The sequence below is a fragment of the Ixodes scapularis genome, unplaced genomic scaffold, assembly GCF_016920785.2.
Source record: "Ixodes scapularis isolate PalLabHiFi unplaced genomic scaffold, ASM1692078v2 PGA_scaffold7__128_contigs__length_106722199, whole genome shotgun sequence".
Taxonomy (NCBI): domain Eukaryota; kingdom Metazoa; phylum Arthropoda; class Arachnida; order Ixodida; family Ixodidae; genus Ixodes; species Ixodes scapularis.
The window spans coordinates 75,477,172-75,500,017 of NW_024609882.1; the positions used below are offsets into that span (position 1 = coordinate 75,477,172).

Here is a 22,846-nt window from a genome sequence, read left to right on the forward strand (position 1 = left end):
TTACATGGAAGGCCCCACTTTAGCTGAAATTTCTCACGTAGACGAGTTTTCCGACCGATTAAACTGCCATTACTCTCCATCTGGGAATCTCTCGACCTTTGTTCGTAGGCTACAGTAATATGAGATCGAGGGGTGTGGCTCTTCGCCCGCCGAATATTGCTTCGGCGGGTTTTGTTTGTATGAGACCATCGCGTGCTGCCAGAACAAGAACCTGGCGATTCTTCACTGAACTGCTTCTTCCGTAAGCTTCAAAAGGGCTTTTTTTCGTTTCGCACATCATCTGCTCTGCTTGCCCGTTAGTTGCAAGATGGTATGGTGCACTAATGTGATGCCTCATGCCGGTTTTGTTTCTTCAAAAACTTGTTTATTTTATTTCGAGCAAAATTTTGCGCGTTATTAGAGAAAAGTATTTTCGGTAGGGCAAAAGTAGGTAAAAGAGACCGTAGAACGTCAATGACGTGTTTGGACGTCGTGGGAGGCATCATGTAAACTTCCAGCCACTTAGAGCACGCATCGCCCATGACTCCGTAGATGGATACGTTTCGCCACCCACCGACTGAATAGTGGATCGTTTTCAGTTACTGTTCATGATGGCGTTGGATTCAAGGAAGACTTCGAGTCTTTCCACAAAGTTAGCCCAGGTGCCAGGACTTTTGTCGAAAACGGCAAGTGTTCGAAACGTCGACAACGTTAGTAGCCACGTGGTGTGCTTGACACTGGACACTGACCATTCGCTGAGAAGAAACTTGCTTGTTCGTCATGAGTCGTCCGATATCAGGTCATCACCGCAACACCATCTCCCGACAAAACTGGTCTTCATTGTTCGCATGTCCATAGTTAGCAATCACGTCAACTTATAAATTCCCGAACGCTCATAACTTGCCGTCGCTAAACGCCGTTCATTCATAGCGACTTCATTGCAAATAAACGTCTTCCTATTTCTTCTGATGGTTTTCCTGAGCTGTACTTACAACATTATGTGTGTCGGTACTTCCGAAAATATTGCAACGGCGTTTGTTTTACGGGAACTATAATGTAACAACCTTTACAACATCTTCCGGACCCCGTGAAACACAATATTTCGTGACGTTATTTTATTCGTCATTAAAATGGTGAGGTAAGTACCGTAAATCGCGAAGCAGTTTACTTGACGTCCGCTTCCAGTGGTTGAGTCTACTAAGCGTGCATTCCTGCAGAGGAAATTTTCATTGATAGAATATTGACACGTCAATCAACATTTGATTCCTTCTTGGTAAGATTTATTGCGAAAGCCCGTTACAACCGCCGAACCACATCTCCGTATATCAGAGAACAATTTATACCCAGCCTGACATTCTGGCATACATCCGTTTGCTGGGCCACGCTACTTGAGCTAGCTGAGCACAGCTGGCAGCGGCGCGAGCAAGGCCACGAGGGGAACGTGATGGTGCTCGAGCCATCCCACTGTGAACCAATGTTTCGGCCACCCCACGGGTGCGTGTCGCCATCTATTGGTTGAACTAACGCCTTGTTCAAGATGGCTGCCGTGGGACCGCAGCCTTAAGGGCACCAGCCTAGCAGTTGTACTGCAGTGGCTAAATTTCTCACCTTGGGCTGAGAGAGACGTTTCCCCTTGAGGCTGTCTAATTTCCGGTTGTACAAGTATACACAAAATGCAGTTATTCATTTTATCGTGTATAAAATACATACGAAGAAAACGATTATTAGGTAGGGAGGAATAGGTCTTGATATACATGGAGCCTTGCCGCAACACCTATCCTATCGTCGACCAGAGTCCCTGAGAGCTTAGGAACTGGTGGGCTTGGGTTATCACCCTCATTGCGTAATGCCGCAGTGTCATTGGCTGCCGAGCTTTGATCAAATGTCCGGGATTCTCAAATCTCCGTATATCCTAAGAAGCCAGTGATTATAAACACTCAATGCCTCTACCAAAACCTGTCTAGCATTTTGGGAGCCTAAGATCAGATCAGAAACCGTTTATTTTAAAAATACCACCTTTACCACCACCCCTCTTGACCGGAGCCACCAGGTGTGGCTGGAGTGATCTGGTGTTTTGGGGGCCTTAGAAATACTGAGAAGCGTTAGCGTGAATTTTGAGTTCGTTTTTCAAATGCGATACCTCTACTCGCATCTAGGAACCCTGGGCTTCTAACTCTATTAAAAGTAATTACGGTGATACGTGGTCCATGTCATTGATAAAATCGCCCCTGACTAGAAACACTACCGCCACCGAAAGCCCGAGGAGCGCAGGGCGCGGTCAGCTCCATGCATCTAATTATCAATCCGCAGCCAATCAGATATTGTCATCATCCGATAAGAAGGCCGAAGAAAAGCTCGAGGTACACCTACGCATTTTTTATGAGTTGTGAATGCGAAAGCATGCAAGTCATTCGTCCGCTCCCTTTGTCGTCTGCTAGGTCCGCTCCCTTTGCTGTCTGCTGCGAACTAGAACGTGCGCGCTTCGGGATCTCGGAGGCCATGGCGCAGCGGCCAATGGGAGCCCCGTCGACGCGCGCCAGCCAATGGAACCGTAGGCGCGGAAACCAGGAGCCGTTTTGGAGCTTCAAACTGATGACGTCAGCTCGCTCCATGAGACAGTTAATGCCTTCACATTAACAAACCGCGAACGAGAAGCGTAAACATAATAAACCATGCCCGTCGTTTCTTTTTTAGAGCGCAGCTCTGAAGCGTGTTTCACGTGCAGCGATTTCGGCCCTAGAGCGGCGCGATTTCTGCCGTCGCGGCGCTCGTGCCGCTCAACCGCTGGTGCTGGCCAGCGCGCCGCGACGGCAGAAATCGCGCCGCTCTAGGGCCAAAACCGCTGCATGTGAACCACGCTTTAGGCGCCCGTTTCCGGCTTGAGCGGCGTCCCCGTCGGCATAATTGCGCGGTGCATTATGGGAAATGACCCATAATGAACCACGCAGGTCCTGTCCCTCGTGACGTGACTCGTGACGTCAGGTGTGACATTACCAGCGTCCCGCGCGGTGCACTATGGGACATTTCCCATGATGCAACGCTCGGGGAGGAGGAGGAGGGACGACGAAGGGGAAGAGGACGAGGGGGACGGAAGGAAGAGGGAAAAGAGAAGGAGGGGAGCCGGAGGAAGCGCGAGTAGGAGGAGGGGGAGGAGAAAGTATGGGGGAGGAGAAGGAAAGAGAGCTAGGAGGAGAAGAGAGGAGGAGGAGGAGCGGGGGAGACGGGGAGGAGGATGACAGGAGGGGAGGAGCTTGAAGAATGAAGGGAGGAGGAGCAAGTGAAGGAGCAGGAGGATGGTAGGAGGAGGGTGAGGGAAGGAGGAGGAGGAGGAGGAGTAGGATGTGAGGAGGAGGGAGGAGGGGTATTCCCTCCCCTCAGTACCCTTCCCTCCTCCTGCTCCTTAAGGACTGCGCTCTAATTAGGCGTTACAGGGTGTTGTGAATATCTTTTTAGAGCGCAGCTCTTAGGGGCCCGTTTCCAGGCTGAGCGGCGTCGCCGTCGGCGTCGGCGTAACTGGGGTGGGGGGTCACGTGACCCCCGATGTCACGTGACACCCCCCTCGAGGTCACGTGACCCCCCCCCCCGGTTTCACGTGACCCCCCCCCTCCCCCAAGATCACGTGACCCCCTCGGGGTCACGTGACTACCCGCAGGTGACGTGACCCCCCTCAGTACCCTTCCCTACTTCTCCTCAAGAGCTGCGCTCCAATTCGGCGTTACAGGGATTTGTAAACGGCTTTCATTTTTTTTTATTAAGCCTTTTGTGATCATACTTATTTTGTTATAACTCGTATCAAAAGGGGTGTGTCAGTATCAGGTCCAATTTTGTAGAAAAAAAAAGTGCAAAGTCCGATTTGTTTTGTGACACTTCATTGTTATTAAAAACTGCAACTCAAGAACTATGGAAAAGGGGAAAGGGGAAGGGGGCTTTGTTTATTTGTGAGCCGGGAACTCCGGTGAATAGAGCCGCTAATTAACATGGCACCCACCCCAATGTTTTAGCACTTGTTTTTACTCATTTAGATGATTTATGCGAATGGGTCCATTAAAAATAGAACGAGAAAAAGAGACGTTGACCTTGTCTTAAGTGCCAAACAATACTTATTCAGCAACAAAATATACATATTCGACCAATCAGCAGGCGTTCGGGGGCTCTGCGTCTATCAGGCCACAGAGTGTGAGGTTCGATACGTCTACGGACTTGACCTAGTCACAATTAGTGTGTTCCAAACCCTTACCTCTCTAGGGAGCGTAGTACAGATGCTTCTGATTAGCCACTCGCGAGGCCTTATCCAGGCGCTAATCCTCACCACCGCGTCTAATTCCGAGTCCTGTATAGATCGTATTTACCGTCAATAACAAGGCCGCCCACAAAACTCGCTGCGGTGGGTATAAAAGACAGCCCCGCCTACGAGGGCAGCTTGAAGTGCAAATCTTTGATCGGCAGCACTTCTCGCACAAGAGAAGATGAAAGGAAAGCGCCGTTCTGGTAAGTTTCTGCACGATTTATTTTCGGCATTAATGCGTTGATCTGGGAAGCTGGCGGTAAAGTATACTCGAAAATTTTACACCCCTGATATAAATCTTTAATACACGTCATCCACCCCTTAACCATTTTGGTCCAGTAGTCCCTATTCTCTTACTCATCTTACGAACGACCGCAGCAGACGCTATGAGCCGTCGGAGTCGAAGTCCGTGTTGGTGTTACGTGACCTTGGAGAGTGGGTGCAGTGACGGACGGAAAGCGTATACCGTGCTACGTTCAAAGAGCTGGATTGGCTAAGAGGGCCTGCAGGTGGTCCGCTACGCTTAAACGTAACTTGAAGCTTTATACAGAATAGTCATGGTCTGCGAACATCCTTCTCTCCCTCTATAGAACTTAATCACAGTCGGCTGGCGACAACTCACCAACTGGACTCGAGCCCGATGCCGAGCATCCATTGATCCGTTTACCGGACAGGCGTCTCAGGCGAAAGAAGCCCTGGTGTCCAATCTGTGAGCTCATCTCAATGCGATGACGTGAAAAATTTATGTGCAGAGGCATTTACTATCGTCTTGTGCAGCATACAAATAAAAACTCGGAGCTGAGTTTATAGATTAGAAACACGGTGCCGGTATCGTTTGAAAACGCGTTTCTCTACACGTCTACAAAGCATCGCACGTTTTTAAAGAGCGCCATTTTTTCACCTGCTCTAGGTGAAGCGGTGCCCTGCGAGGGGGACCTGACACCTAGAACCGCGGTGCTAGGACTGGGGCTGCTGTTGTTCCTCGCGACGCCCGCACAGCTTCAGCAGTTGCGGATCGAGTCCGGTTCGGTGCTGACACCCTGCCGTGAGACCCGGGGTCAGCTGCCAGGGGGCGCCCTTAGCTACGACTACACCAAGGCCTTGCTGGCGCGCGTCGAAGCCTGCGCCCTCTTCAATCGACGATTCATGGCTGAGGTGGGCACATTCTTGGGTGTGTTCGAACCTAACCGAACAAAACCAAGCCGAACCAAACCAAGCCGAGCTGAACAAAACAGAACAAAACCGAATCCAACGAAACCAACCTGAACAAGCCGAAAGTTAATGAACCAAACCCAAGGGAGCCAAACCGAGCCAAAGAAAACCACATAAAAATGACGCTCGTGGTTATACATGGTAAGGTCGGTCTGCCTTTTAGGTGCGGTGACATAGCTTACCGTGTAGATAAAAAGTTTAGCTAGTGCGGTTTGACCGCTAGCCTAGATATTTAAAGTGCATCACGCACTACTGATAGAGAAAGTGAAAATGAATACGCTTTATTAAAGAGCATAAATGAAGTGTTCAGAATGTTCACGGCTTGGTATATCAAAGCCGTTTAATCTTCTAGTGACCTCGACGCTATCCGGACACTCCGCGAAGTGGGAGGGGGTTTAGGGAGAAAGGGGGTAGATAGGGTGGTCGGACACTGTAGAAGCAATCTTATACATTGGCGTACCCGCAGGGACAGTTAGGTCATGAGGGATCGGAACGGCGTCGATTGTAGTTGAGCCTAGCGGAAGTAAGAAAAGTGTTTGTTTTTATTTTTGGATTGCGTCACATCCAGGTCTGGATGGGGCCGTGGTAGGCGTCACTAAGAGTCACGGAGCTGTTTGTAATAAAATATGATCGAGCGTTTGTAGATTTAGGCCTCATCGCTGTATGGGGGAGGCTAGGCCAGGGGATTACAGGAGCCCGGATATGCACTTCGCGGGCGAGCTCATGACTTAGCTAATTACCTGCAACTCCGCATGGCTTAGGAAGCACCGAATGGTACCTGACGATGGGTGAAAGTGTGTAGACATGCCTCGAAGTCTTCTCGAAGATCTGGGGCATTTTGTGCTGATGCAAGCGGAAAATAGCAGCCATTGAGTCAGTATACATAGATCGTGTAATCTGATGTTCGAGGCAGTAGGTAAACGTCTTGGATAGCAGGTATCGTTCTTGTATGATGAGATTTGGTGGCTGGGTGAAAGGGGGGGGGGGGGGGAGGGATTACTATATAAATTGCTAGTGTGAAATCGGGATGTGGGCATTACGGTGTGTAGATTGCATATGCTGAAGCTCCCATGGTTGCTGACTTGAAGGTGGACGCATCGGATTAAGTTATGATTTGTGTGTTAAGGAGTGCATAGTGTTGGCTAGCTTGGACACTCTGCGTCCTTCGTCTATGCCGGGGACATGTGGTGAGTCACAGAGCCAAAGCATATAATTGAGGGTGGGCGTTGGGTAGGTATATGCAAAGGAAGGTCAAAGAAAGAAAGTCCTGTCCGCTACAGCATCCATCTACTTACGCAATAGTGAAGTACGGCCGCATGCCGGTACAATATCTAGACAGATCAAGACGGGCAGGGGTAGATTGTACCAAGAATCTCTTGATTCTGCAGAGCGAGCTTTAACTCCACGTACTCCTAACTGGGCCATGCAATTCTTGGTGTCTGAATAAAGTACTCTTGCTAGTTCACGACAAGTTGTATATTAGACGCCATGTATTATGTGATCGGACAGATGTTGCGTCTTTCGTGTGTGCAATATTATGAGATGAGTGGTTACTCTTAATATCTGAATACACACAAGGGTTTGAAAATATTTAAAACACAAACTTCAGATATTTGACTCGACAGTTTGCGCGCCTAAAGGACAAGCTTACGTTCCCTGCGTTTCTCAGGTACTCTGACTTTTTTTTTTAGGTGCATTTCATAATCACTCGTTACGGGTTGTTTGCTGCTCATACTTTTCTATTTCATCGAGCAAAATTAAATGATCTGATATCTGCACTGTGTTGTTTTTATCGTTGAAAATATATCAAATACCCCTGAGTACTGAAGACTGGAAAAATGAGCTACCGAAACATAGATATCCAGTACTTCAGAAATTTAGGCATCAAGGTGTTTTATAAAGTAGTTTTTTAGTTGCTTTCATTCTAAAGTGCAACAGGCAGTCAGGAGATCAGTAAGTTTTTATTAATGGGACTAGTCGCTACCTTTTCGGGGAGAGGGTAGGAAGAGAGAAAACTAAAATCGATATTATACTAGCTTGATCTTGCTAACGAAGATAGGAGAGCCTGGAATGTCTAGAGAAAAATAATTAGATGCTACGTATTTGTGGGATGTCACGCAATCTTACGGTGATCATGTTAGTTGACACCGTGACGTTGTGAAGTGACGTCACATTCTTTGGTGATGGTTTTACGTGAGGGTTCTTTATGACAGTTCTTCTTTTGGATTTTCTCATAGGATTCGGCTGACAAGACACGTCTTGTATTTGTAATTAATTTCTAAACCAAAACTACTAATTTTACATAATTAAGAACATAAGATATTTCATTTCAATATCTCTACCCAACGGACATGTAGTCTCTACGGTCCAGGCACATTAATGAGGTGCAACGTCTTGTATCACAGTTTCAGTCTGAATTCTCCGTCAATAACGAGGCGCAGAAGAGAGCGAAGAGCTGTCTCTACTGCTTCCCCACACATTTCTGGTTTTTCGCCGTGAGGGCTGACCTCTCTTTATATTTAGCGACACGTAAACAATTGAAACTTAGTGGGAGAACGTAATGTTTGTCGTTCCATTTTTTTGTGGGACGGGGGAGCCCGGGGATATAATTTACCTTAAGAAATCCTGAAGGCAAAAGTCCGGATTTTTGAGGGATTCACCCGCTCGTAACTTGGTGGGAAACTTTTGCTACACGAACCCGAGTTTCAGGAATATACCGGATTATTGATTACGTTTTATTTTCATTATGAAACTGGAATGGAGGTCGTAAGGCCTTTGACTTTTTCCCTGAAAACGCTAGAGATGTTTGATAATTTTGAAAAATATGACCATTTTGACTCTTCTGAGCGCATTTTAGAGCAATTATGAAATTAAGATTATTATAGGGTAACAAAGTGACAGAACGACTGGTACTACGTGCTAGAGGCGTGCTAAATGACCGGTAGCCTAATTGTCCTGGTATTGGCGTACTTGTGTAAATAAACTTAACGGGTCGTTTGCCCTAGATTCATTCTAAAAAATTTCTTCAAGATAGCGCAAAAGCACCAAATGAACCAGCCTACCAATGTTACTGGAAAGCTCTTATAATGATGCATTTTACTTCTTGCAAAAATAAACTGCGAGTACATAGTTTACTCTGCAAAGGATACATGCCCAACACTACGGCTCAACAACAACAACAAAAGCAGCTGGTGTGACATCAGTCCAGGCCATAGGAAGACTGTGCTCGTGCCTTCGGCTTCGCTTGCACTTTTGGTTAAATTAAGCCTTCAGTACATAGACGCTTTAGACACGCGCCAGATTACCGCCGCCGGTACTGACTTTCTCTCGCCTTACCGGTACACCCATGAACTGAAACGGGCCTAGACGAGCCTTCACAAAGATAAATGTGATAAATGTTGGGAAGAGGGACACAGTGTAATTTAAAATGTCAATACCCTGACCTGCTGGGATAATAATGGAGTGAAGCAATACGAATAAATGAATAAGATTAAACAAAAACGTGAAATAAGCAAACAAAGGGGTTAGGCCACTGAAAAGCCGAATCGTATCATGAGGAGGCTACAACATGTCAGAATCAATTCATCACTGAGAGAATGTGGCTGTTCGGGTTTCCTTGATTCCAGAGCTCTGGGTCACGTGGTGCTGCTCGCGGCTTCAGGCGCGGTCATATACTCCTGAAGGTGAAAGGAAGGCGTGCGGCAGCGGCCAATGAGGCATTGCGCATTGACATGGCATCAATAAATCAGGCGCGCATCGTCTCATCGTCTCAGAAATACCTGGAAACGAGTTAATCTTCTTCAACGGTGGGTTATTATATACTTAAATGGTGCCAATTCCCTAATTTGGCCCTAGCCCGACGCTGAGCGACTTTCGTCGCGTTGTCCGGACAAGGCTTCCAACCGAACGTTGACGCTATGGTCGTGTCCGAGAGCCATTAAATAAGCAACGCTTCAAAGCAGCGGCACTTACCCATCTTGGTGCTGAAATTCATGGTTGCCGAAGATTAATCTGAAATCACAGAAAACGTTTTTACATCATGCATGATTGTTTAAACAGTTTGTGACAGATCAAACCAATATTACACGGGCCTCTTAACACCAAATCTGATGTTGATGAGTTCGCACTTTTAAATCATGACGATCGGGAGTTGCGTCTGTTCTGCAATTAGCAACAAGGTTGCGGCGGCGGCCACAATACCTGGGAACAAGGTGCCGATATTCTAAGCGTAGGACATTCAGTGGCTCTATCGTGCTTAATCTGAGTCTGCTCTCGATCTCACAGATACGACATCAAACATCTGATGCAGAGACTTTGATTATTTTAGCTGGGGTAAATCAGACGCATCCTCTAGACTGCGAGAAAATCTTGCCTTTATCCGGCAAAAAATATCACGCACGCCCCCCGAGTCGAGCTACGGTGCGTGCAGTGCGCCATTTTTTCGGCCCAACTGTAGCACAACTTTCCCTGGCTACGGCTTGGTTTAAGTGAATGTGATATTATCGCATCGAATAGGACAGAAACCATTCACACGCACCCTACCTTTTTACTTCTTCTTCTACAAACCTACTACCAATCAAAATAGTCAGATTCCGATTCGATGTGTTACGGTCGGGTTTATTGCTACCTTTGCATTAATGCGATCGTCGTGCAATGAATCGTGCAGAGATCAATCACACGAAGCCTGTCGCCCTAGTTATTGTTCTTCTACCAAACTGCTACAAAAACAATAACAAATAAAAAAGACGGTCAAATCTCGATTCAATGTGATAGGGTCGCATCCATGTAAACACAGACCATGTAAATGCAGCCTATGAAGTCAGAACTTCAGGCGACCGCGTAGTCGTGTAGCTCGAGCGACGGTCTAAGTAATACACGCGCGCTCTTCGCTTCTCAGAAATTCCCCAAGCCTCAACACGCTCGCTCACGTGGCCCGCAACAAAAAATGTGAAATAAAAAACCCAAATTTCCCCCCAAAGAAAGCCGAAGGAAAACCACTGTGCATTTTGAGTAAAAAATAAATATGGTGTTATCTTTTAGAGCGCAGCTCTTGGGCGCCCGTTTCCGGCTTGAGCGGCGTCGCCGTCGCCGTCGGCGTAATTGCGCGGTGCATTATAAGAAATGTACCATAATGCACCGCGCGAGCCCCCCACCGGGGTCACGTGACCTCGTGGGGGGGGGGCACGTGACCCCCCCCCCCCACCCGAGGTCACGTGACCCCCCGAGGTCACGTGACCCCCCGAGGTCACGTGACCCCCCGAAGTCACGTGACTCCCTCGAGGTCACGTGACCCCCGAAGTCACGTGACCCCCGAGGTCACGTGACCCCCGCCGATGTCGCGTGACCCCCCCGATGACGTCATCGTCACTGATGACGTCACCGGCATCCACATCGTCACTTCATCATCACTGATGACGTTATCATCACTGATGACGTCATTAGTGACATCACTGATGACGTCACCGGCATCCACATCGTCATCGTCATCATCACTGATGACGTGACCGGCACCCGCATCGTCATAGTCATCATCACTGATGACATCATCAGTGATGTCACTGATGACGTCACCAACATTCGCATCGTCATCGTCATCATCACTGGTGAAGTCATCAGTGACGTCACTAATGACGTCATCGGTATCCGCATCGTCATCGCCACTAATGACGTCATCAGTGACGTCAGTGATGACATCATCGGCATTGGAGGTCACGTGACCTTGGGGGTCACGGGACCCCCCAAGGTCACGTGACCCCCCCTGGTGAGTTGAACCTCCCCAGTACCCTTCCCTCCTCCTCCTCAAGAGCTGCGCTCTAATTCGGCATTAAAGGGAGTTGTATTTTAAGCTTTATTAGCGTTGGAGAGCGGATGTATAAATAAGCTTATACACCGTCTATATTTTTTTCAAAAAATCGCAGCCCAGACGGCTATTTTTAGAGACCCGCATACGCTTGTTCGACACTTCGAAAGCGACTAAAAGCACCCGCCATGTGCACGAATGCCGAAGTCGCACAGGACAGAGGCCATTCTTTTGCAAAATACTCGGCAGTGAAGATCGCACTAATCAGAACGCGATGTTCATAGCTGAGAACGCAAGAGTGCTCGGCGATTCCGAAAACGAGCAAAGCACGAGCCGTTTGTACAAGCTCTGAAAATGGCACCACGGTAGAAAGCACTTTTCTACCGACGGTAACTCGTGTATTGTATGACGCTACTCAATCAAGTCTCGCGCTTCAAAGGCTGAGCTCAATGGAAGAAATATTAACAGCAAAAGTTGGTTGCGAAGATCCAATAAAACACGCCGCCACGTATTTGTCGGAAACCTCCATACGACAAACAAGGATGAACGCCGCAAAAGACAGGATATTAAGGCGTCAGTGGCGTGAGCGACTCCATTCGCACAGAAATTACGTTTTTCCAAACACTGAAAACCCGAGTGCATTACCAACTTACAACACCATCAGCCGATCTAGGGTTTTCAAAAAATATATTTGAATGGTTCGAACTAGAGCCCCTAAATGTGGTAGGGTTAGCTTATCTGAACTCCGTAACCCGATCTGCTAGTGGGAGCCGCCATCTTGGTCGTCAGTGCAGAGCAGGCGCAACTGTAGATCGTCACAATTCAAAATGCGACTTCCACAGCTTCAGATACTCCGTCGTGAAGCACAGACGATATAGGTTTGCTCTGTCGAGAAGGGGTTTAACATGTTTCGGGGACGGAAACTCGTTTTCTGCTTTTTCAAGTAAAGCTTCATATAAATGGAAACCAGAATTTTAAGCACCGAGATGGGTGAAGCTTGGCTTATTTAGCAAGATGGGTTACTCTGAGGTGTGGCTAATTTAGTGGCTCTAGTTCAAACGTGGTTCCAACATCGAAGACAGTGGCTAATCAAAGCCGTTTTTTTGCCTATATTGCTCGTGCCCCCTCGCCGGCCGTTGGCCCCTGCCGGAAATGGCGAATGCCGGACAAACAAGACCTAAAGTCACTGGATCTAGAAGAGTATCGTCATTGCCTTCCACACTGCTAGCCGGACACAAACAACAATCAACATGCAGACGACATAACTTCTCAAGGGGGTTGGCTCATCGCTGCCGGTTGCCATGGTGATAGCCATTTTGCACCCTTTTAAAACGTGGAAGCTCCGAAAGGGTCAATAAAGCCAGTCGCACCAAGATCGTTATGCAGCATTATCCTACCGGAATCATTCCTCGGCCAATATGAGCGTCTTTGGCACTGTGAATTCAATCAGCGTATCACTCAAGCTTATTTCTTCAGATCTCTTACAATCACGTTGCTCCTCTTCGGGTTTAAAGACAGTAAAATTATTTTTCAATGACCCCAAGTACCGACGCCGCGTGTGGTGCCATACATTTTCGTATCGCCATCACACGCAACATCAGTGCTTGGAGGCACAGAAAAATAATTTTACTCTATTTAAACACGAGAGAAGAGCAACATAATTGTAAGAGATCTGGGGAAATAAGCTTGAGTGATAAGTTTATTGCATGCTCAGTGCCAAAGACGCTCATATTGGCCGAGCTCCGCTTTCAGTACGACGATGCTCTATAGTGATCTTGGTCCGACTGGTTTTGACGACCCTTTCGAAGCTTCGAAGCTTTGAAGGAGTCCACAACGGCGATCACCATGTCATCTGAGAGCGATGAGACAATCACCTTGAGAGGTTTTGTAGTCTGTGTGTTTGTATTTGTTTGTGTCCGGCTAGCAGGTGGGAAGGCAATGGCGCTACTATAGCCAAAATCGGCGCCGAACATCCTTTGGCCCGAAACAGAGCCGTATATTGGGAGAGTTTGGCCAATGGGCGGAGCAAAGGGTGCGGTGGAAAGGGTGCGGCACAACTAAAAGTGGGACAGAGCGTCCACCAATCAGCAGACCGCGAAGTCACAATAAAGAAAACGACATTTAAAGAGTGAAATAGGAACGGTCAATCTCGGCGTCTCGGTGACCGTTTGCTTTGGGCCGGCTTGCTAAAACCCCGTCTCAACTGAGACTGGCTGAAAGAAAACCGTGCAAACGGTGCGGCGCGCGAGCCTCTTGAGACGCGGCTCAAATCCCTCTCAGCTCGTGCGCTGGCTTTGGCAGTGCTTTCTTTCCCCCGGTCTCAGCTGAGACGCTGTTTCTATACTCTGTTTCACCTTGTGTTGTACCGCAGGAAAGGCTACAAGCGCGAGCTCCTTGATCTAGGGCACACCTCGGCGGCACGTGCTCTCGTGCACCAAGGGCAGCTGCCAACGCTATGAGCTCGCGCTTCTAGCTTTCGCTGCGGTACAACATAAGGTGAAACAGAGTGTAGCAAGTAGGCCCTGGTTTGGAGCGCACGACCATGAATTCCACCGCTGAAAATGGACGCGATGAAAACCTCACATGCGCCAAGTTTTCAGCCACCAAGAGTTACACCTTTGTACTCGAGTTACGCTAAAATGGCTTGAATTAGTCGAGTCATATTTCTAAAGTTCATGACTACCGCTAGGGCTTACTACTTCACAGCTCAAAAACGTCTTACAAAACATGTACTAACTCGATTACGAACGCAAAAGCATATACACGGCGCTGCTTTTGCCCAAGCTGCGTTGTTAACAACGCTAGGGGTTGTTTCGCGGCTTGTGGTTGGCCCCGAGATGCTCGCCAATTGAAACCAACGAATCTCCAAACACTCCCGATACACGGCTCTGGCCCGAGCCTGAAGAATCGGTGGGTGAGGAAAAGAAAGAAGACGCCGTTTCGAACGGTCACGTTTTCCATGTTCTCCGGGGAAAGTTTATCGGTCATTGGCCGAGGAAACGTTATGACGCCTGCTAATGTTACAGAAGACTACCGGATAATCCTGCCACGTCTGACATCAGGTAAGCTGAGCCTGAATTCCGTTTTCTTGCATGGGGACCTATCGGCGCGCCAGTATCGAACTCCTGATTTTCGAGACGCCCTACGTGGCATCGTCGAACTGAAGGACGTTGTGAGCCTCGGACAGTTCCAGATGTCTCACGTCGGGATGCTGACGTGTGTTAACGCCGTTATTAAGGCAAAGCTCGTCGCTCAACGAGAGCTTCGCGTGAAAGGCCGAAAGTGCCTCATCATTGACCCGGACAAGCAAGAAATAAACCGAAAGCTTCTTTGGCTTCCACAGCATCTAGAGGATCGACGAGTTATCGAAGCTCTCGCCCGGTTTGGCAAAGTGTGATCGATCAAGAGAGACAAATGGAGGTGCAGCGAGCTCGAGCATATGGGGACTCTAAATCGAGAGGTAGTACTGATACTACGAGATGGTGTCAATGCCAGTCAGATACCACATCTCCTTCAAGTCTCCGGATGCCAGAGCCTTGCCCTTATTCCTGGGTGACCTCCGTTGTGCTTGCGCTGCAACAAAGTGGGACATATCCGACGGTACTGTAGAACACCAAGGTGCTCAAAGTGCCGGCGGTATGGTCACCTAACTGAGGAGTGTGTTAACTGCGCCACCCATGCTGACATGTTACGACAAAGTCAAACACACGAAGACGACACAGCGGCGGAACTTCTAATGGTCGTCAGTGAGGTAGCTGACGTCACCGGGGAATCGCCACCCGTCGAATCGGCCCACCCTTCAGAAGACGCACGGCCCGGGGACAGTACGGACACCCAGCCATCACAAAACATCGACAAGAATCAACGTTACTAAAACACTCAGTTGGGAAACTCCCATAGAGACAGCCCTAAAAATATGGCCCCAATCTGTCTCCGAGCACCGAGCTAATGACGAACACAACGCCACCATTTCTCCCGCAGCGGCCACTCGAGAAACTGCACGTGACTTCTATTTTTGGCTTTGACAGGGGTGAACCCCAGTCTCCCCGGCAGACGCGCCGCGTTGAACCGCTGAAGTTAAAATGCACCTAGGTCGGGACGCGCTACCTGAAAGGCCCGCTGAGGCATGGTTTTATAAAAACAATATTAATTGTTCCGCAAAACCTTGCGAACTAAAGATTTTAAAAACATAACGCGCCCCTCCTTTGGTACTAAACTCCAATAAATTTCATACAAAAAGAGTCTTTTTCGTTTGTTTTTACGCACAAACAGGCTTTCAAAAAGCTCAAGGCGACCACAGTACAGACAAATGATAAAGAGTGGCGCTGTTGTCGCATTTAGCTCGGTCTCGGTGGACGCCAGCGGCCCAGGTTTCGACGGCGAGTTTCCCAACTGAGTGTTTTAGTAACGTTGACAAGAATGAAGAATTTTCAGTGTTGCGAACCTGCAGCATCCCCAAACACCAGCACCACAAAGAATGCCCACGTGGAACCTGATGCGACTGCCGCACCGACTGACCCCAAATCTCCGACCACACCTCAGCAAGCAGTTAGCGAGGACGGCCCTCCCCCATGCAGCAGCCAGCCATTTAAGCGACCGGCACCGGTTGACACAGAGGCACCTTCCTGTTCAAGCGAGTCGTCAACACTATGCCACCGTGTTGGCGACGGAGACGTCATCAAAAAGAAGGCATCGGAGTCCCGTGTCAAGACGAACGCGAAGCCAGGAGCTAGCTAAAGTGTGGCCAGTGGCGCTCAACGCTGAAATGAGGCCTCTATGAGGACAGATAGAAGCTGGTAATATTTCCCTAAATTTCACGACACTAAACGTCCGACGTCTAAGGTCTCCTGCGAGGCAGGTGAAACTATGTCGGCTCTTGCAACGTGAGCGGCTGGACATTGTTGCGATTCAGGAGACAAAGATAGAGTCGGAGGAGGCCACAACAAGTGCGCTCAAGCCTTTTTTACACAGGTATGAAGTTTGTGTGAGTCACGCTGTGGGGCTATCGGCTGGTTGTTTCGTGTTTCTCCGCAAAGACTTAAGCTACACCTCGATCTCGTACACGGTTGACACTGAAGGTCGTTTTATCTGTTGTGACATTTACATAGAGGGAATGCACTTGCGGGTGATTTGCGTTTATGCCTATAATGACTCTTCTAGTCGACTTTCATTTTCTAAAATTTAGTTGCTTTTTTTGACACCGACAAATCTATTGTTCTGTCTGGCGACTTTAGCTGTGTATGCGAAGCTCACGACCGCTCGACGATCCGTCTGAGGCGCGAACACAGCAGTATTGCTTTTGAGAATCTTGTACACCAACACTGCCTAAGTGACGTCAGTGCCTCTCGAACGTCCATCAATCGCTTCACACACTTGCAAAGCTCTGGCTAGGCACGCCTTGATAGAATATACGTGTCTAGTTGTCTTTTGGAACACACATTTGAATATTTGGTAGCGCCGGTATCCTTCTCTGGCCATTGTGTTGTAACTGTCAGGGTAGGTGAGAAACGCAAACAAATGTCTAGACCCAAATGGGCGCTGTGGAAGTTAAACAACAACCTTCTTAAAAACAATGACTTTAATGAGCGACTAATAACCTGTTTTATGGCCGTTCGTAGAAATACCGTTCTTTGCATTGGTGCACAGTGGGATAGTTTTAAGCAAGAAGCTAAAAACATCGCAATTGAGTGTGCGTGTATTCAGGCATATCACCAGAAAGCTGACAGGCGTGCACTTACACATAGCCTTCACGAATGCGAAGGCATTCGTGGAGGCTATGGAATGCGAAAAAAAACATGTAGTTTTCATAAGGAAATTTGCTTTTTGAAATCTGAGCTCCAACGTCACGACCTTCAGCGTTACCGAGGAGCGGCCGTGCGATCAAGATGTCAACGCCTTGTATCGGCCGAACAACCTACTAAAAAGACTTTAGATGACGAGCGCAGACACGCCTTAGCAAAAGAAATTCCGGAGTTGCTATGTAATGGTACCTACTCAAGAAATGCCGACAGCATTATGACCACATTTACACAACACTATCAAAACTTATTTGGTCAGGTCTCCCCCTCATCAAACGAAGAGTATATGCCTCTCGTTTCACTGCTGCCCAGCTTGAGTGATGAGGACTCCGAACTATTTACTAGACCGTTTTTTCTCAAACAGATATACCAGGCGGTGGGGTCCCTTTCGAGCTCAAACACACCGGGACCAGGTGGCCTTTTAGCAGAATTTTAAAGCAACACATAGACATAATATATCCATTCCTCCTTGAACGTTTTAGAGTTTCACTTCAGTATGGCAGGTTGCCTCCATCGTTTTATCAGAGTCACACCGTGTTAATACCGAAAAGCTCCGACCCTCACAAGTTAAGGACTGTTGAAGGGTATGGCCCAATAGCGCTCTGCAGTGTCGATTACAAAACATTTGCCAACATTCTTACTAAACGCTTACAATGTGCCATCCCAAGAGTGGCTGGAGCTCATCAAACATGCGGGATTAAAGGGCGCACAATCCAGACAAACATTGACGTAGCGCGATCTGTTCTTCATTGCTGCGACAGTTTACAAGATCAAGTGGCCATGCTTCGAATTGACATAGCGAAAGCTTTCGGCGGCGTTAGCCATTTCTTTCTGTTTGCTCTTTTAGAACACATAAACGTAGGAAAGGTCCTTCTTAACGGTATAAAATATGTCATTCCAAAACAATAACTCGATTAATAGTAAATGAGGCTCTTTCCATACCAATTCACCTTAATTCATCTGTAAAACAAGGATGTCCCCTGTTTCCCCATTTGTTTGCATTATATCTGGAGCCTCTGTGTCTAAGCATACTGAAAAGTACAGACGTAAAAGGTTATAAATTGTCAGCTCATGAAGTGAAAGTTCTGGCTTATGCCGATGATGAAGATTTTTTCTATGTTGATAAGCAAAGTACTGACGCTGCGTTACAATTAACCCAGCAATTTCGTAAGGCAGCTTGAGCGCTAGTTAATACCTCCGAGTGCTTTGGACTTTGGTATGGCACTTGGGGGACAACGCCCTCGAATTATGGTATTCAAGAATGGCGTGGTCTGGCGTGCCAACTACTTACCTTGGCGCGCTTCCAGAATGTGTTCGAAATAGCTCACGCTACTGGACAGAAAGTGTCACAAAACTTAAGCACCGAGCGGACATGCTGGAGCCTAATCATCTTTCGGTGCTTGGCCGTGCTACTGCATGTAACATTTTCCTAATCGGCAAACTGTCGTACGTGCTTCAGGCTATTTATTGTGCCCGAGGACACCTTCAGCGTTTCCACATATTTGCGACCTTCGTATGGGCCTCTTCATGGGAGCCAAAATGCAGCGTGACAATCTGTTTCGGTCCATAGAAGCGGGAGGACTAGGCTTAACCCACCTATTTGTACGGAAGATCGTTTCACGTTTCATGTTCCTCAGAACGTCTTCCCACCCGTTCAAAAGGACCTTCCTCCAAACTCACTAGAGAAATCTCCTCCCTGACTTCGTTGTTTCATCATGTGGCAATGCCTCGACCTTTTGGCTTTCTCAAAGAAGTCGTGGAAGCTTTTGCGTTTTTAAAAGAGCGATTTTCTTTTAACTATTTTGTGAGAATCGACCCCGCCATCAAGGTGAGTGGACGCGGGAACAGGACCGAGCTTCATTTTCTTTCCATTGCGTGGTGGCGTTTGCACGTGTGCCCCTGTGTGTGGGTGAACTGGCGACGCTCGTGCAAGCTGGGGCAGGGGACATTTTCGAGAAGAGAAGAAGACGAGGACAGGCACGTAGGGTAACCTCGAGGTGCAGGACATTCGAAAATTAGCTTCACTTTTAAATAGACGTGTTTTTTTTCTTCCCCCTATCCGCGGAGTCCTGTCTGGTTTATTCTTCCGTCAGCGACCATCAGCTGCCTCCGTCGTCGGGTCCCGGCGCAATCTCGAAGAAAGAACATCTTTACTTATTTATTTACTGTTTCCAGAGAAGAGCTCTAACATAACCTAATAAATTCGCTCTTTCTAGACCCTTTATATCGCAGCCATTATCCAAATTGTGCAGATCAAGATATTTTAAAACGAGTTCGCAGGTTGCGCGTTCCCCCAACTGCAAACACATTTTTCTTTAATCTTCATACTAACGCACCACCCGAAAAACCATGGCTGCGTGACAAGGGAGTTCTTGTACCGTGGTCGGTCAACTTTCGTTTATGCAACACGCAAGAGACTGTTGAGCATTGCTTTATTTTTTGCACAGATGCATACCTTTTCTGGGACGTTCCTCAAAGGACTATAAAAAATGACTTGTATATCAACGCATACTCTATTCGTTTTCTTCCTGTGGAAGATCCAGAGACATTTCCCTCTGATTTGTCTTTTATTTTGCTTGGTATGCATAGTTTCTGGAAGACTCGCATGATAGACAGAAACGCTGAACCACCAAGGACTACCAAATCAAATTTTATCGAAACATGCAACCACGTAGAAAGGGTTCTTGATGAACTCGGGCAAAAGCCAAAATGGTACTGGTGACATGAAAAGTGCCTTTTGTTGTCTGATTTCTGATACAGCCGGGTTAGCCCTGAGTACCCGAAGAGGTATGCAAATTTGTCTGAATTGTGAAAGTGTAGGTGAAAAGGTATCTGAATAAGCTTGTATAATCTCAGTGCACTCTCGTTTCAAAATCAACTATGAGCCATGTGCCCACCGTCTATGCTTCCATGTAATAAAGGAAAAAAAAGATCGGTTTCCGAGAGGTCTAGCGCACACCAGCTCGGGGCACGTGGAGCGAAAGCTCGTGCTGCAGAACCCAGGATCCTGGGCCGGTTTGCCCATCTTGCGGCTGCGGCGGCGGCCGCGGCAAAGAGGGATTTTTTCGTCACGTGACCAGCTCTATGGGGACAAGGAAGTACCTAGCGTCGAGGGGTTAAAGCGCCGGTACTTGTCGTCACGGCGTGAAAGTTCCGGGTTCAAATCGCGCTAGGTACTTCTTTTTTACTTTTTTTGTATTTTGCGCGTGTCTACCTTTTTAACTGTGATCTTTTTTAGGAAATCATCCACTTGCAATACTGCGCTTTTCAGGGTTTTTACTGTTAGTCCCACCTGTTCAATCGAAACACCGGGAAGTAAAAAAAAAGATCAACGCAAGTTAACGCGCTAATACTATCATTTCATAATTTTCCTTAAAAGGAAACCAAGGTAACAGCATCGGTATGGCTTTCACACAAACGGAGCCGAAACAAGCATCCTTTCCTCAGCAACTACAATTTTATCTGTTTTTAAATAACGCCCTTGCTATGATTCCTTTCAATAACAAGAGACGCCCATTTAGGACTAATAAAAACTGCAGTTGTGACAATTAAAAAAAAACTCCAAAAACAAGCAATAAAAAAAAACACTAGCAGCGGTGGATACATTGATGAGCGAAATCCTACAGGCAAGGCAGCAAGTCAAACGTCTGAGAAAGTAGTAAAACCGAAATAAAAGAGATCATACTTTTACTTGCATGGAATGTGATAAAAAGTATATTTATACTCTTTACATTTTGTTGTGGCAATCGTTTTGTAATATTAACACATTACTTGTTGAATTTTAGTTAGCATAGCAGACGATCACGACCGAATGCAAAAATGAATCATGTGTCGACATCGCAAACCCTCTCTCTAATGCAAACACCTAAAATGACTTTGAAAGAACAAATGGAATTCATTATAATTGATTCCATTTATGATCCAAAGTTATTTTAGGTCCCTCGCTCTAATGCAAACACCTAAAAGGACTTAGATCAACATATGGAATTAATTATAATAATTTCATTTCTTGATCCAAAGTCATTTCAGGGGTTTGCATTAGAGAGAGGGTTTGCGATGTTGACGCCTGATTCATTTTTGCATTCGGTCCTGATCGTCTGCTATGCTAACTAAAATTCAACGAGTAATGTGTTAATATTACAAAACGATTGCTACAACAAAATTTAAAGAGTTTAAATATACTTTTTATCACATTACATGCAAGTAAAAGTATGATCTCTTTTTTTTTCGGGTTTACTACTTTCTCAGACGTTTGACTTGCTGCCTTGCCTGTAGGATTTCGCTCAATCAATGTATCCACCGCTGCTAGTCTTTTTTTTTTTGCGTGTTTTTTGGAGTTTTTTTTTTAATTGTCACAACTGCAGTTTTTATTAGACCTAAATAGGCGTCTCTTGTTATAGAAAGTAATCGTAGCAAGAGCATTATTTAAAAACAGATAAAATTGCAGTTGCTGAGGAAAGGATGCTTGTTTCGGCTCCGTTTGTGTGAAAGCCATATTGATGCTTTTACATTAGTATCCTTTTAATGAAAATTATGAAATGAATGTTTTAGCGCGTTAATTTGCGTTGATCTTTTTTTTTTTTGTTCCCGGTGTATCGATTGAAGAGGTGGGAGTAACAGTTAAAACCGTGTAAGGCGCAGTATTGCAAGTGGATGATTTCCTTAAAAAGATCAGTTAAAAAGTAAGACACGCGCAAAATACAAAAAAAAAGAAAAAGAGAAGTCCCTTCCGTGATTTGAACCCGGAACTTTCAAGCCGCGACTGCAAGTACCGGCGCTTTAACCTCTCGACCATAGCAGAAGGCGCGAGGCGCAGGCGCCGGCGGAGGTATATAAATTTGCTACTACTGTTTTTACCTCGTGTGGTTTTTTCTTTATTTTGGCTCTTATTTACCCTCCCTGGCCGTAACTTTACCTGCCGCTCCTACAGCATAAAGGGGTGGTCAATTCGACTCCAGTTGAAAGTCCCTGCAATCAGTTTTTGCGAGCGACATTAGGCTTTTGTGCTTGAAGCGATGGGGATCTCTCCGCCATTCGACAGGGAGGCTAGGTACTTCCTTGTCCCCATGGAGCTGCTCACGTGACGTAAAAATCCCTCTTGGCCGCGGCCGCAGCCGCAAGATGAGCAAACCTGCCCTGGGCTCAATCCCCAGCCCTGCCCGTTTCGATATGGATGAGCATCGCACCGGCGTGCGGTCGTGTATCACTATTGCGTGATGCACGGTAAAAGACCCCAGCCTAGCGGTTGTACTGCACTGGCTAAATTGCCTATCTACAGCTGGGAGACTGGTGGCCCGTTGAGGCAGACCAAGTTCTAGGCTGTAAAATCATACACACAACCCAGTTTTTTTTTTTTTTTTTTGGCCCGAGACAACCCCGAGCGCTGGACCTGCTTGGGCATCTGCGAGGAACTCGTTTCTACGGGAACATTTTACGCCATCTACAAGGAGAAGGCTAGAAATAAGTTACGTGTGAAATTAAGCGGTTTAACACGCGATTAACCCCATTTCTAGGCATTTTCATTAATCAAAAATTAAAAAAGCGAGTCATAGTCTTGCTTCTTTAATGTTTCTTTTCGTTTTGTTGTTATAAAAAGATAATTGTCAATCTACCTTACATACCAGCATTAACAAAGCTGAGATTGAGAATGATATGAAAAGCGATGATTTCTTCTTTACTTTAGTCTAAAAGCTCTTTTTATTATTTTACGGTAGCAGCCTTACCTTTCTGCAGACCTTTAATTACCTTGTTTTTGTTTTGGCGTTCTTTTTT

General features: G+C 46.9%; 1 protein-coding gene across 1 annotated transcript in view; it reads left to right on the forward strand.

The window, feature by feature from the left end:
- LOC115312600 overlaps positions 1-22,846 on the forward strand; it is a 140,956-nt gene that overhangs the window by 51,779 nt on the left and 66,331 nt on the right. Inside the window, exon 2 of the mRNA XM_040215893.2 lies at positions 5,175-5,419. Coding sequence (XP_040071827.2) covers positions 5,175-5,419 — 245 coding nt within the window. The remainder of the gene's footprint in view (positions 1-5,174; positions 5,420-22,846) is intronic.